The following is a 16,691-nucleotide window of genomic DNA, read 5'->3' on the forward strand; positions in this document are numbered from 1 at the left end:
TAATTTTAAAATTAATATAATAAGCTATTTGAATGTGGCCTTTTTCTGACCACGTACGTATGTAAAGCTTTTTTGTATCTGCTGGAGCAGTTTTGCAGGAAGAAACTAGTATTCTAGGTCCCCACAAGTTTCAAGAAAAGAAGTGCTGACTTATAATATTGTTAACTACAGTGAGACAATACTGTAGTTTTTTTGTTGGCTGTGGGCATGTAATTATTTTATTTCCATTTTGAAACACTGTTCATTGTTTTAAGAATTATGTATGAAAGGATAGTTTCATATGAAAGGGTATTCGAGTGAGAGTTTACAGAGAAGTATTCTCTTCTAATCTGCTCATATGGAGGACTGGTAAAGAGAAAAAATGCTTAACCAATTCTTCCTGCAGTTGATTCGCTAACTACTTAATACACTTTAAGGACCTGGTTGCTTGCAATGTTTTATTCATGTTTTAAGAGTTCTCTATTAAGTTCAAATATTTTTAATTAGGAAAGAAGTACAGCCCTCTGGGTAATATTGCAAGCACGTAGATAGCTGGTAAAGTTTTCCACATGTATAACTACATTCAAACAATTCTGAATAAATCATTTGAACCTAGAAGAATGCAAATGTCATTATATATGAAAAAAATTCTTTAAACAACAGGTTTTGTCAATCTAAAGTTTTAAGCGCTTAATAGAAATATTTTATCATAAGGGGAGGATATGCAAAAAGACAAGAAAAGCTTTTATTTACTAAATGAAATATTAATTTTAGACAAATTTGTGAGTATTGCAAAATTACTTACATCAAAAGTTTCTCCTAAATTACAAAGTGAACTTAAATTCAGTTTTCAAATTCTCTCTTTGAAAATTGGCTAAGACAATATAAAATTTGTGAAGAGGCTTTTTTGTAGTAGTCCTCTGAAGCTACAGAATAAATAGTCCAAACTATTTCTCCTTTATTACAAGGAATTTATTGTACAGGAAGTTTAACACAGAAAACTGTCATGACATCTGTTTTCCTTTCGGAGTATAGTATTTCTAGGGTGAGACCATTACTAGAAAAGAAAACAGAATGACGATTTGAAATAAGCTGGGGAGAAAAAAACGACAAATGTTTTGAATTGTTTTGTAAAAATTCCAAAAATCTGTGCATCTTTCTTCATAGACGTAAAGGAAAAGACAAGCAGGGTTGGGCAATGTTTTGCCTTTATTAAAAAGAGAATAAGAAAAATGTTCTTTCGATGCTTAGTGCTTTTATTCTGCATAGCACTATTTCATGCTGTCATTTTAATGACGGCATGCCAATTGCTTCTTATATGAGGTAAGAAGGATAGGCCAAAGCTTCTCATAATAATCAAATAAATGCAGAAGGCTTCTATAGGGGAAAATTAACAGGAAATCAGTATCTTCAGTAAGATCAATAAAAGTTATAGCAGCTGTAGATCTGGTAGAATACTAATACATCAGAGCAAAGCAGACTTTCCAGACGTAACATAGCAAGCCTCATATGAAGTAAACAAATAACTAATAGTAACTGAGCTAATAACGTATGTTCAGTAAGGGTCTAGAGAAAACATCATGTATTATTTTAGGATTAAAAATGGTAGTAATAATCACGCTATTCAGGAATGAAGCTTGGACTTCAAAAGCCAGAGGTAAAAAAGGGGTGGCAGCTGTGTTAACAGCTTCTGTCATCTTATACCTCGTACAAAATGCATTTATCTGAGCCAAAAAGTAGCCTCTGAGTGCTTGAGGTGATTCCGTAGGAAAAATCTGTGCAAAGACATTTGACTTAAGAATTTGAGATACATAGTAAAAAATCAAAAATGTTTGCAATAGGCTTTGTGAAAAAGACAATTAATTCTAAAGATTTGCATACTTGCACATGCAACTGTTTCCATGTGAGCGCCCTTCAGTCATAAATCCTGTTTTATGTGATATATTTACCTGCTGATTGTCAGCTTGCAGGCACACTTCCCATCAAAGGTAGTTTACTTTATTTCAGTGCTAATTTTCTTTTTGACTGGTTATTTGCAATGGATGGTTTTAAGTGAAATCTAATATCATGGTAGTCTGAATGAAATGTCTAAAATATATGATGGAGTTGCTACTCCCAAAAAGTTAATGTTGGGCAGCAATCTTTACTGAATGGTACTTAATTTCTTAACTAGAATTAAAATAGGAAGTATTACTTTACATATTATTGAGATAATAACTGTTGATTTCTTTTATGGCACCCATGAGGAAATAAAAATATGCTACATGTTTTTATATTCTAAAACTATTTTTGCAAATACATAGTAAAATATTCTAGAGCTTGAGCTGAATTAAGGTTCTGTACATTGCATGATGCCATTACATGTATCATTAATAAGGAAGGGTTTCTCCATCTGTCCTCGATCCAAAATTCCCTTCCAGTGTGCATTGTATTGCACATCCTATACTTGGAGTTCAGCACTGTGAATGAATCTATGAGCATATCCCCAGTGAAACTTCTGGAGGGGAAATAAGTAATGTGGTATCCTTCATTATCTGGCTTTGCTCTGATCCCAAGGACAAAAAAAGCTGGCAGGAAAGGGGATCAGATGGACAATAATGCTTTTCTGATTCACAGAAAATATAGTTTTATTAAGGTATATGGAACTCCGTAAAACAGAAAAAAGTACTGTGTCACTGAAAAGAACCTTCTTTTTCAGCAGTGTTGTCATATAATCTTTCTAGTGAAAGTGTGCACTTTGCATGTGAGATACTAAGCAATATACATGAAAATCTAGGATATATACATATCTTTTTGCACAATTTTCTTAAAATAAGGAAATCAATGTCCAATATATAACATCTTTTGTGGGCTGTTTGCATCATACCTCTGTGGAGCTGAATAATTGAACCTATATAATATTTTAGTAATCACTTGCATATATTCATGAGTGTTTTTAAAAGCAAATGTTGTGTTTGTGTGATGTCATAGCCTGAAGGTATTGAACGTTCCTGTACTATTTCTCTTACTAAGATAAAGCTGCAGTTCAAGTTTTCCTATGTCTCAGGTGTGACCAATTCATGATTATAATCCACACAAAAGACTTAGATATGTCTTGTATACATAGGAAGAAAGCAGAGGAGGTTGTTGTAATAATTCCAGTGTGTAGTATTTCAGTGTGTCTTTGTAAGGTGGCTTTTGTACTCCCAGAAGACACACTGAAATATTACACACTGGATTTCATAGCAGGAAAAGCTAGCAATGTTCATATCACTAGTACTGCTGACTTGCTTGTGTTCTTGAGGTCTTCAGTTACACTGTACCTCCCCACAGCAAAACAGACTGTGAGATTGCCTCTTCTGCCAGGAGCATGATAAATTCCTGGTCTAAAAGCCCCTTTCTCTTCACTAGAATCAAAGCACTGTCCCTCTGGGATAGTGTTACGTAGTGTCTTGCAGTCCACTGGCCATATTCCAGTGATCTAAATCCTCTGAAGTCCTGGTCACTACTTGGATTCGCTTTTCAAGCAGAAATGCTTTGTAATTCCATTCAGAATCAAAACTAGAGGCCTCAAGTATTAGACCTGTTCCTTTGTGAAACAGCAATCTATGTGGACCCTTTAAAAAAGGGACAGTTTTTCTTAAAGAAGGAGTTCTTTAAACAAAGATAATGCCACAGCAGGTTGGGTGAACGTAAATAATCTTATCATGAGGTTTTGTGTGAGGCATAAGTACAAACTGCAAAATAGTTAATACATGTTTTTAGCTTTTGGCCTGTGGATCAAGTTTGATATAACGATTAGAGTTACACTAACAATTCAACCAATGAATATAAAGGAAAATGAAAATACAGTGATGTTTATTTTAAAACGTATATGCTAGCAAGTTACCAAAATAACTTTTAAAATTTAGTGCTGACATGTGTAGCTTTCCAGAGAAATTTTATGCTGCGCTTGACAAATAACTAAATGTTATGTTGATGGTGTTTATGATACTATGATAACTGTGTGATTGGGTTCATTTCAGGATTTGCATTTAATGCTTAAGCAATTTTAGCTGCTGGAGTTTTGAAGTTCTGAAAGCCTGCTTTTATCTTCTGTTTTTAATTGCAGTGGAACAGCAACTTCACCAAACACCCTGGATCCAAACTGCCATCCATAACAGTGTTTGTGTTCGTCTTCCTTCCTGTAATTATGTGTAAATATGCTTGATCTTCATAGCTGAACAGAAATCTGTTAACTAATCTTTTGTAGTAAACATTTTGTTTTTCTTTTAGTATTGTAGCTTCTTGAAGATTCCTCTAGACATTCTCCAAGGTATCTGTTTCATTCATATATTCTGTTCCATGATCCTGTCTATATTGTTGACTTTTCCATTTTATTTCACAGGAGTATGACTGGAAAAATTACCAGTCAAATAGACTGAGTTCATCTGAACTACAGATGCTGGCTAGCATGAAGAGACAACAAAATGAAGAATTAAGGGATACTGGGATCTCACATGGGCTGAGCGCATCACAGATAGACAACTGCAATGTTAGCATAAGTACAAGCAGTGATGATACAGCAACCTGGAACTCTTGTTTCCCACCAGTAAGTCTAAACCCACGGTATTTTCTCTATTCTATCAATTCTGAGATTCAGGATTCTTGAATATTAAAATTTCTTTTATTAGCTTTGAAATTTAAGGTATCATTACCAAATGTTTTTTAGAACTTATCAAGTAAAACACGCAACCAAAACACACACACTTCCAGCAGGTTCTGTGGTACCACCATGGACAAAGAGCAAATCTATTACACATATTCCTTCCTAGAATCCTGAATAATCATGTAGGCTGTACAGCTTGTCACAATAGTGGCTGACAACCTGCAGGTGTGTGATATAGTACTTAAAAATAGTTCCAAAATGAATGAAACCCAGAGTGAGTAATGGAAAATAATTGCTTCTTAGAATGATAAAGACTCATTACTGAAAAGCTAACTGTTTAAAGGACTGAAGCAGAACAGCGGCATAAAGCTGCAGTCGTTCTGAGTGCTTAGAATGTGATCCTTCTGTATTTCACACCTTGAATCCTTATTTGTCCTGGTACAAAGTGGTACAAAATCACACACAGCTGCACTATGTGACAGAGTACTGTTATAAGAGGCAGAGGAGTATTTGTTACACTCCACCGAAGAGTATTGAGTGTATGAAGTCACTAACACTTCAGCAACTATATAAAGGTACTTGCAGGAGCTGCTGTAAAACTAGATAACCTCATACTCCATTTATATCTCAGCAACATAGTTTTATTATAGGTGAATCAATAATAAACAATGAATGTGGCTTAAGTAAAGCACACAACACAACTCTCAGAGGCAGATCCAATGTTAGAAGAGTAAACACTGCTGTGTTACCCCAATATAAACTATTGTAGAGTAAATGCTCTAAAATGTTACATGCAAATTACCTTCAGGGATCTATAGGGCTCAAATAGAGGCCTGTAGTAGCAAACTTCCCTAGTGAACGATCAACACAGTGTTGGAACTTTGTGGTACACTGGTAGATGAAGGTTTCAAATGAGAAGAGATGTATCGATAAGTGGGTAATTGTACAAATAAGAACTTGGTTGACAGAGTAATATTTTGCAGGATGTCAGAGAAACATTAGTTGGTTTTAAGTATTTGAAATATGTCAACATTACACATTTAGTTGATTTCGTCATATTTCCAATGCGTTTTCTCAGTACTCGCTAAATAGACTCAAACATGGTGTAAATCTGCAAGACTGGACAAATGAACAAATAAAGAGAATAGCAGTCTCATTAATTTTTGAGTAGTTTGATTATAAGGAAATTTATAAGAATATTTAGACATGTCAGGTTTGGTTAATACAAATTACATGACTAAAACAAAATGAACTTTTAAAGTAAAATGTACTGATCCAGTATTCAGCGAAGCACAATGTGATTGCAAAGACAGTTCTTTGATCTTACTGCCTTGATCAGCTTCTGTAGCATCAGACTAATAGCATCAGTCTAAAAAAGTGTTTAGATATAACAAGTTAGTCATTTAAATGGTAATTTAATATAGCTGTAGTTTTTCATAATAGTCCTTTGTGGCCATCTTTCTCTACATAAATCAAGCGTAAAAGGCAACATATTAGTCTTTGAGAGAGAAGTTTTTCAAATTTCAGTCAGTTGAGTGAAGTGTTGGCGTGTCTTACACATACAGCCTTGTCAGGTTTCTCCTCTGCGTCTTGCAAGGTGGGCACTGAGGTTTTAAGATTTAATGGCAAGAACTTCATTTCCAGGAAGAGGTAATTTAGAAAGCAAACCTAATCTTTCTCAGATAAGGACTAACCACTTAGTGCTGAAATTCAGCTTCCGTGGTCTTCCTTACCCGTATACCTCTGCCTTTACGCAAATAGACTCTCTGTACCAGTAAAATGTCGCTTAGTCCACAGCATCTATTGATTCTGTTTTCCTTTCTGAGATAGCTGCCACAGCACCAGCTATTCATAGATGTGGTACAAGTTTTTGGAGTATGGACTTGTGTGTTTAACTGCTTGATGTAATTGTGTTCCAATAGTTGGAAAAATGCAGAGTAGTTATGTGAGGGTGATAATTCATTTTCTAGACCTTTAGTATCTAAGAAGGTTATAAACAACATTTATTAGGGAAGGTGATTATTTAATCATCCCAAGTTGTTTATCACAGAAGCTTTAAAAGAGTAATTGGGGGCATTTTTGGTATGCTGGTGTTAAATTTGAGTATATTTTTATATGCTTACAACATTTCAGAAGACTGAGCAGAGTGATGCTATGCCAGTATTCAAATGGGTAGCTGAAATGAAAAAGTTAATGTAGGCCAGTTAGTCTGATAACATTGTCAAAACAGTGAAAAATCTGGTGTGGGATTCGGTTAACAGATTTAAAGGGTGGTAATATGGTTAATGATAGTCAAGATCGTTTTATAGAAAAAATGTCCTGTTCAAAAAAAATCTGTTTTTCTTGATGAAGTTACAATTGATAAGAGAACTGCTTAGATGTAACATACTAAGACCATTGTAAATACTTGTTTAAAAATGAGCAGCATGCAATATTGATAGAGCACACCCTGAATGAATTTAGAACTGGTCAACTGACAAATATCAAAAGCAGTCAGCAGGGAAATATCTGTGAGTCGAATATATTCAGAGGGACCCACTTCACAGTTCATTCAGTTCTAGACCTGATGATGTTCAGTGTTTTTTATTGGTGAGCTACAGTTTAATAGCCTGTGACATACATGTGGTCATGAGTTGATCTAATTCTTCCCTCTGGCTTTCAAATCTGTAATCTATCAGATAATTTCATATAGTTGTTTTCAGTGAATCCCCACACATAGCATTCTCATGTGCAGTAAATGTGTTACTCTATGCATAGGTAGTCTACATAACTGAGAGATCAAAATCAGCCTAGCTGGAGTCATTAGAACACGTTCGAAGGTTGTTGCTAGTGGATTTCAGTCTTCTGCCATGCATGACTTGGTGTAAGACCTAAAATGAGTAAAACCATTGTTTCTTCAGCTTCCAGTTTTTACCAATAAGTGTTTCTTATATATGTATTTATTCCTTATATATATATTATGCAAAAAATGTGTAGAATAAAAGCAAATTTGTTTTTATGTCACCGATCTTTAGTACTACTATCATTTGAGTTGAGTCAAAAGAATTTGCAAATGATCAATCCTTCCAAAATCAGATGTACAAACTGCAGAAAAGTTTGTATGTATCTGTAGCCATCTTCCAGTTGCGTAGGCAAATGATTTTAGCAGTGCAGTATATAGAAAAGAAATAGAAATAATCCTTGTATTGTAGTTAGAGAAATTAAGGACAGCTTGAAATTCTTGTCATGATTAAACTTTCATGCTTACATGTGTTTCCAGGTTGTAGCTTTCTGATTATTTAAATCAGTAGTATCTATTGCTTTCTCTTATGTTCTTCCAAGATAAGTAAGGAGTATTTTTATTCCAAATTTTCCTTCATTTTATACAACATTTTTGTCCTTTAGTGGAATCTATGGCAACAGCACCACCAGAAGGCAGCTTTTTGTGTATCTTTCATTTTTAAATACCTATGATGTTTTGCAAGGCAAGGGCAGGATATAATCATGTTAGATAGTGAACTTATGCATCAAAGTAGTGTTTTATATATAAAACATTTTAGTGGGTTTATTTTTTCCATCACTTGCCATTGTTAGTCTGATTTCCAGATTCACTGAAAATTCTCATGTTACTGACTAATGAAGCTCAGAAACCCTTCTGAATGTGAAGGCACATAGATCAATCATATTGCTAAGTTGCAGTTAGAACAGATGTCCTTAAACAACTATAAAACAGATATATGAAAACTATATTTTACAACGTATGATAGTTTACCAAGAACTGAATATATGCTGTCAGGAGGAATCGTTGAAATGTAAGTTGTTTAGCAGCTGCTGTAAACTATGAGAGCCAAAAAGGAATAAAATAGCTTTGAATATTATACATTACCCAGCTTTGCTGTCAGTTATAAATATGGAAAACTTCTATTTTAAAATGGATTTACTTTGAAGGAGAATTGTAAACCCTTGTAAAATGTGTGTGGGGCACAGTGACAAATAAATAATATGTGTACGTGGAACTAAATATTTTAAAAGACTTTATTTGACTGTGTCTTACCTGAATGTTTTCTTAAATCTTAAGGTCTATGAAATTCCATGTTAGCTTTGCAACAATATGAAAGACACAGTTCTGTATATTGCAGAGTGTAACGTGTTTATACCCACACATATACAAATTATCCAAGAAAAGTTGCAAAGCTTACAAAATATTTCTGCTTAAATGCCTTGCTTTGTTCTAGAGATCCAGTAAGACCTTCCTGCCCTGTCAGGGAATTGGCCCATTCTTAGATAGCCGAGTCCACACTTCAGACACCGCTTCAGATATAACACAAACATTCTGGAGCAAGATCATATATGAAGAGAATTCAGGATATCTTCTTGCATATGGTCCCTGATTCTCAGTCAGAAATGCAGAGAAGGAAGATTCTCCTAGACTGCTCATTGATATATCCTAGAAGCTTGTAGTGGTATAGTGCTCCATGAGCAGATTCCAACATACGCTCACCACTAAGACCTGTCTTTCGAGTAAGGAGTACTCACAGAGAAGAAAGATTACTTGTTCCCCAAGCAACTTCCTAAATATAAATTCAGTCACATAGGCCTTGATCTGCAAAATATCTGACAGGGGTACTTCCAGGTTCATACCTAATTTGTGGAAGGTCTTCTGTCCTCCTTTGTAATGATTCAGAAAAGAAAGGCACTTAACACAAAAATGATCTGGCAGAACTGAAGTCTGACAGACAAGAGGAGTGATATTTAAACTCAGAATTATTCCAACAGAGAGCTCAGTTTGACAACCCCTGGAGGGATCTGTTCACATCAAGTCAAATTGCAAAACTGAGGCAGACTATTCTTTACTGTGAAATAAGACTAAAAATTATTTAGACAGATACTCTGGTTCATAGACTGACTAATTCACTTTCTATCTCATCCTCAGTCTTCCACTAGCCATCATTTGGGAATTGCAACTATCCACCACCAGGCAGTAGCTCATATCTGGCAGTAATTAGGATGTCATTCATCCTGAACATATATTTTACAACATCCCTCCCTACTTCCTGAAACCATGAGAACATACTCATTTTTATATTGATTTCTGAAAAAAAAAAAATATTGCTTTCATAATGCTTAGTATTTATTTTTAGCATTTCATGTAGTAAAATGTACAAGTATTGTTAATGTATGCTTGTATTTTCACTTCTTTTGCATTTGCTTCAGTGATTTTTTAGAACTGCTTTTGAGGTGTGTGATAATGGCAAGGGGGGGGTCTCTTCTGGGAGCACTACATACATACTGAGAGAAAATGTATTTCTGAATTTTAAGATTCTTGAATTTTTATACCAGTTTATGAATATTGATCTTTCTTGCAAATAACTGTTTTTAATGCCATAAACCAAATGTAGTATAAAACCTTTGGGGCACATTCTTACAATGGGTAGGTAAGATTTGAAGACTGTGGAAAATCATCATATTTTGTATGAATATTCATACAGTCCACCGTTAGCTATTCATGAACAGCTTAATCCAGGTTTCAAATTGGCAGTGCCATAGAGAAGCGTATGTGCTTCAGCAAACTTCATTTGGGACTGCTAAGATTGCTGTTAATGGTGCTTCTGAGAGAGAGGAATCATGTCTGCCAGCCCCATTAGCTCTGGCTCAGGGTTGTCTAGTCTTAAGAATGGCTGGTTCTGCACAGATCCAACTAAGAATCCCTGCACCATGCTTCCTATACACGTACAGTCCAGACTGTTCTATCAGACAAGACTTGGCCACCCTTCCCTCTCTGTTTCCTGACTCTGTCCCCACACAGGCAGTAGAGAAATGACCATGTGGTTGACTCCTTAATTCATATGTATTTCCACCCAGACAAGAATCATCTGTTAAGTTGTACTTTTGCACAGTTAGGATCTGAATATATCCCTTTTAAATTTCACAGATAAGAAAAAAAGACTGTAAAATTCTACTGTCAGAAGCTGCAAATGTGTACGCTCATAAAAGATCTCTTACATACTTCTAAACATTCTGAAAGAATATTTGCGAAGTTATTTTCTCACTATTATTTTTTGTTTTCCGTAGCCCATCAGTCAGGAGCATCACTATCAGAAAGAAATGAGCCCACTTTCTCATTCCAACCCACGGTAAGATTCCAGTTATAGCCTAGGCAGTAAGGATTCAGTTAAGAGTGTTCTGAATATTAAATGTGACATTCTTTGATTTAATCTTAAATCTCTTTTCAATTGCAGCCTCGTCTCAGAGGGCTTTACTATTGCTCGTTTTAGTCATTGTCTGCAGTATGTCTGTGTTGTCCTGGAATGCAGAACTGAATTCTGCATGTTCTGGATGTACCACTGTGTATTTAAAGTAACTGACATAGGCCTTGCTCCTACACCTGCTTTGATGCATGATTCGGCAAATCTTCCTCATCTGACATACATACACCTATCTCTTTCTCCCTCTCTTCCTCTCTGCTTTGAAGACTTAGTACTAGAATTCTGTACGTGACTGTAGGTGTCAGGGAATCTATTTGTTACAAAAGATTTTAATGTTACTTATTTAGACGGGACTTTTCAATAGATAGCCCAGTCAGGAAGAGGGTGTTACAGCGCTGTAGGATAGTTCAAAGGGATCCTGTCTACGTGTTTTGGCTGTCAAGTTTTCAGCTTGATCTGTTTTGTTTAGAATCAGCAGCAAAATCCCTGTGACTTTAAGGTGAGATGGGGATTTGAAGACAAGGGGAGAGGGTGGCTAGGGAGAAATAATCAAATTGAGACAATCAAAATTAATTGTCCAGTTTCAGAACTGCCTTGTACCTGTGAAACCCCAACATCACTTTGTCAATTTTTTAACAGCCTGAACAAGAAGCATACTTATTTTAGGAAGTAGTCCTGTTTCATTTTCACTTTGTGCTATTAATGTGGATTTTGCTTGTCCAAGTTTTAACTGGAAAATGTATGTGTGTTGGGAAGGGTAGGAGGAGAGGACATTTCAGATCCAACTTCTTTATCTTTTATCAACAGTCTGAAATGTTTTATGATAGTGCACTGCCAGTCAGTTGTGCAGGATAATACGCATTTCTCCTCACACAGATGTTTTCAGTCACTTGTCTCGCTTGCCATCCACATTTTTATTATCTTCTTGTTAGATTTTATGAAGTGAACACTATGAAACTTGCTGTGCAAGTTCACCCAGATGCATCAGTTATTGCAACATGCAGCCATATGTTTCCTAGTGCACGCAATATTACTGGAGTTAAAGTATAATCCTGGATTCCTGTTCCCTTTCATATGTAAATCAAAGTGCTCATGTTGGTCTAGAAAACCACTCTGCCTTGGGTGCTGGTTATCAAAGGAACTATCTCTGTCCTTATGAATTGTTACAATGAATGAAATGGACAGTGACACTTGACTGTAGTCCACAGAGTAAGATATCAGGTACGTTGTGACTGACACTTTGTCGAGGACTCTTTATTCCAGAATCAATTTCATAATTCTGCTGGCCTTAGAATTGCCTATATTTTAGTGCAAGCTACGTTGTTTGTCTTCTTTTTGCCCGTACATTGGTTGAGTCAGGTTTTATTAAGTTATTTTTATGTATGTGCTAAAGCAATTTGGAACTCGGTACATTTTATATACTGAAAAACAGAATAAACACCATTATCTGTAAAAATAAAGCGTTTCATCACATCAAGTTAATATGATCAACAATGAAAACTTGTATTTCCATATAATAAAATTTAAAACAAAATAGTATAAATTACGACTTAGTTCTTACGCTATTTTAATCCAGTACACACAGTAGACTTAAATTTCTCTAGAAATCATTTTTGAGAAATGCAGGCAAAGTATTTGTAAAATACCTAACTTGGAAGTGCCTCATAAATTCAATAGCCCTTGTGAACTGCCAGAAAAGCATTATTGGGCTGTAAATACAGAAGATGACAAAATTATGAGGTCAGTTTGCATCATGATATAAAAACTGGAGATGATGTGACTTGAATACCATTATTCACATCATTACCTTTCATTTATGATGGAAAACTCTGTAATGTTTTTCACAGAGAGTGTGTACCTAAATGAGAGGAAGATAAAATTAATGGTAATTCTATAACTTAGTTCCTAAACTGTTTGTAAAGCCAATTTTAACAAGTAATGTGTGAGCAACTGGGAAATGTCTAAGTCTTTGTAAGCCTACTGTAGCGGTGTAGGGGAATACATAGAATATTTGAAAAATTGATATATCCTATGTAGATGAGCGGGTATAAATGCCATGGCATGATGACAGTTACGTGATGCACTAACTGAAACAACGAATAGTTTGTTGTAAAGAGTGGTAAAGAATTTGACAGGTCTCAAGTAACTTTAAAAAGTGTTGTAGTGATATTTTCTGGGAAATGAAAAGAGCAATGTGGAAGCTATTGTCCAGTAAATGTAGCTTCTGTCCATAAGATAAAAGAACAAGCCAGGAAAGAAAGCACCTGTGAAGATAATGGAAATGCAGTCAATAAAAAGACCCAGCTAGACTCATTTTCCATTGGTTCCACTGGGTAAAGGTCATAAGTCTGCCAAGAATATTGCTGCTGCAATACAAATGACCTCCACATCATGCTGCTTTGCAAGGCGTAGAACCAGTTAATGAAAGGAGACAGTCTGATTGCAGAGGCTACAGAGCCAGATGAACAAGATGATGCGCAGTTGTTGCAAGCCTTAGCTATGCACTTCCCACTGACTGTTGTGCTGTATGGTTCTAGCTGAACTTCAGAATTGCACTCTCCTCTTCAAATAGGAAGCTGTAACTATCTATGTAACTTCTTCCTCCAGTGCAGGGGCTGGAAATTACTATGTACCCTGCATCTACTTAGTAAGCTTTTGTCCTCCAAAATACTTGTGTGTCATAGAAGGTTTGGAAGTTTCATTAAAGGAAATCCTGAAAGAAAGTAAATATTCTAGAGGAATTTCAGCCATACTGAACTGCAAAATGTGGAGCTGCTGTCTGAAAAAGATCACTTGAGCCTAATCTTATGAATATATTTTCTGAACTTCTACAAATGCTCTGCAGAAAATTCATTTCTGATAAAAGCTGATTTTTCCATCTTTGAGAGAGGGGTTTTTTATAAGTTGAAACCTATCTTTGTAAGCATTGCCTTACCAGATCCTCTCTTGGCATCCTACTCAACTCTTCCCAAGCTACCAAATAAAATTTGTTCCTCTGAAGTTCAAACAGCTGTTCCCCAGAAACCACACTAAAGTAGGACACAAATATTTCAGTATTTCATTGGGTATCCTTTCACAAGACGTATATTTTACTTAAGCAATTTCATACAAAATGTACACAGCCAAATTTCCAGTTAGGTTTTTCCTAGATGTTTAACTCTACCTGTTAAAATATTGTATTCCCATCGTGATTTGTGGGTACAGAAATTTGATGACAGTAAATGTCTGATTTAGACTATAGCTGAGAATACAAGATCAGCACAGGCATCATGTTATGAGAAAGTCTATTGAGCAGTGGTCTCAAACCAAAGAACTAGTGATCAAGCTGTTTCATTCACAAATGAAAATAATTGTTAAACTGAAGTTTAATTTGTTGTCCCTATTAATGGCTGGTGGGTTTCATATGTTAACAGCTCTAAAATCAACAGCCTCCCCAAACTACTCCATATATGTGGGGCTAACAGCTTTTTCAAGGGTGGTTGAAACCTGCAGAAGTTAATTAGTGTATCAGTCAATGAAAATGATCTTTTGAAGTATTGTCTGTGCCTCTGCTGTGGGCTTTGTCAGGGTTACCTGCACAGAATTACCAGGAGTAAATAAAACTGTACTCCCTTGTTAGCTCCACGTCTATCTCCTCTGCACTGCTCGAAGCTCATGCTTGTCAGGCTGGTATGTGAAAGTGTTATATGCATCAGTATATAGCGTACCCTACCCATTCAGCCCTATGTGTTGGAATTCACCCCACCTGATGGATGATCATGACCCAATGTGGGAACAGGAGGAGAGTCTTAAGCCTCCTCGCTGATACTGAGAGTCTTGTTCTTCTTCATGACCTTCTGACCTGCAACCATGGACATTATTATCTCCATAGGTTTTGCTATGAAAAGTGAGTATTACAGTTGCTCTGAAGTGGTAGGATTCAGGACCATCCTCAAGCCAGTCCAGTAGCTAACTTGTAAAATAAGCTAGATTTATCTGCTCTGTACATGCAAGTCAGTTGCTTCTTCAGTGGGATTTTTTTTGTGTTTAAATTAGATTCCATCAGTGGGTTTGTTGTGAATAAAAAAGAAACCTCTTAAAACTAAGGAGCATACAAGGTCCCTAAAATGTTAAGGAAAACCAGTGATATTTTGAAGTGTTTACTAAAATTGCTAAATGGAAATATGATGCAATTCAGGCCAGCATTTTGTCTAGATTTATGTTTTATCTATAAAAAGTGTCACCACTGTACTGTGGTTTAAATCCTTTGTAGCTTTGCCACTTGTGGATGTGATACAAAGTTTCTTGCATCTATAATTGGCTGATAAGGGCCTGCAGTCTTTGACAAATGATTAATAGTCACTGATCTCACTTCACGTGGGCTTGGTACAGGCTGACTAAAGCAAGCTGTCTTGTCATTGTAACCTACATGTGTTACATTGGACTGATCAGGATATCATCATTCTTCTTTCCTCTAGAGTCCAAAAAAAAAACCCAACCCAAAAAAACTAACAACTTTTTCTTCCCTTTTTTGGTAAAGGTATCTCTCCAATTATGATAAATCTCAAATCTGTAACATTTATCATCACAAAAGAAATATTTCATTGACTTGCAGATTAACATGTTTGAGGAGGACAATAACTATACACTTCCCAGAAGAAGTTGTAGGTTTTACCATAAGATGAAAAAAGCAGAACCCATATCTTTAATTACTACTTTATCAAACAATGTGATTTTCTTATTTTTTGTAATGATATGTACGCACAGTAGTCCAGATAATTGATCATGAAATAGATAAACATGTTTAAATACATGTTGACTTCTTTTCAAACTTGATTATTAGTAAAATTCTGGTAAATTAGTTAAATATAATGAACACCTCTTTCTATGCATAACTGACCACTCTCTATTGATTTTAGGAAATAAATTATTTCTTTCACTTTCTTTAAAAGTTTATGCTACAGAAGTCTCTTTTTAGAACCTATTGTTGCCATAAATGTTGCCGTTATCATGCCACCTGAAGTTTGCGTAATATATCAATGATTCTAACACAAAAACACATCCACTGCAAACTCTCAAGTATTAACAGTATGTTCAGCTTTGAGACTACCATTCAAGTACTCTCATCTGTCCCAGATGAAAACTAAACATTCCAATAGCTCATGCATGTGTTACTATACCATTGAGAGATTCAGTAAGATTAAACTCACCTACAAAATGGTGCAGTAAAAGAAGGATTGTAGTTATAACATTTATTTGCACTACACCAGAACTTCTCCAACATGCATGCTGTGAAATTCAGACACAAAAGGTCTTTGTCTCCTGTGTTTCCAAGGAAAGGCTTAAATAGCAGAATAACTTAAAGTTAAGAAGCAAATTTAAAGATTGAGTTTTGCAAACAAAGAAGCGTATTTATTTTTATGATTCATTACAAGATCAAAGTCATACAACTCCATTACTTCTGCAAAACAGACAATATTACATTATGAAGTATTATAAAATTACAAAACAGTTGTCAAAATAAGTGAACAAGAACAATGTATCACAAAATGTACTTTGGTTTTTCATTGTATTGTTCAGTTACTTTACTCATCCACAAAATAGAGTAATTTGCAATAGGTGTCCCAGTCGTTAATCTGAATTAGCAAAGTTCTGCTGCATTTGTCAGGCTATAATATGCATGAAAAAGAACATGACAAATGAAGCAAATGGCACAGGAAACATCTAATTGAAAAGGTTAAATTTTTTAATCATGATGGTAAAAAGCTTAGCTGCAGAAAGGTTTTTGAGAACCAAGTGGCTAACACGTAAAAGCTTGTTAAAATAATCCAAAAATGGCTTTCCCTTGTATGGGAATCTGAGAACATGAAAACGTGGCAGCATATACACTAAGGGTCAGCCACAAGCTAGCATCTAAGGTC

The 16,691-nt window shown here is 35.4% G+C and overlaps 1 protein-coding gene across 1 annotated transcript in view; it reads left to right on the plus strand.

Moving 5' to 3' along the window:
* CUNH3orf67 (chromosome unknown C3orf67 homolog) overlaps positions 1-16,691 on the plus strand; it is an 86,449-nt gene that overhangs the window by 55,731 nt on the left and 14,027 nt on the right. Inside the window, exons 14-15 of the mRNA XM_019473455.1 lie at positions 4,346-4,549; positions 10,658-10,719. Of these exons, the coding sequence (XP_019329000.1) occupies positions 4,346-4,549; positions 10,658-10,719 (266 nt within the window). The remainder of the gene's footprint in view (positions 1-4,345; positions 4,550-10,657; positions 10,720-16,691) is intronic.

This window comes from Aptenodytes forsteri, unplaced genomic scaffold (assembly GCF_000699145.1).
Source record: "Aptenodytes forsteri isolate BGI_AS27 unplaced genomic scaffold, ASM69914v1 Scaffold53, whole genome shotgun sequence".
In the NCBI taxonomy this organism is placed as follows: Eukaryota; Metazoa; Chordata; class Aves; order Sphenisciformes; family Spheniscidae; genus Aptenodytes; species Aptenodytes forsteri.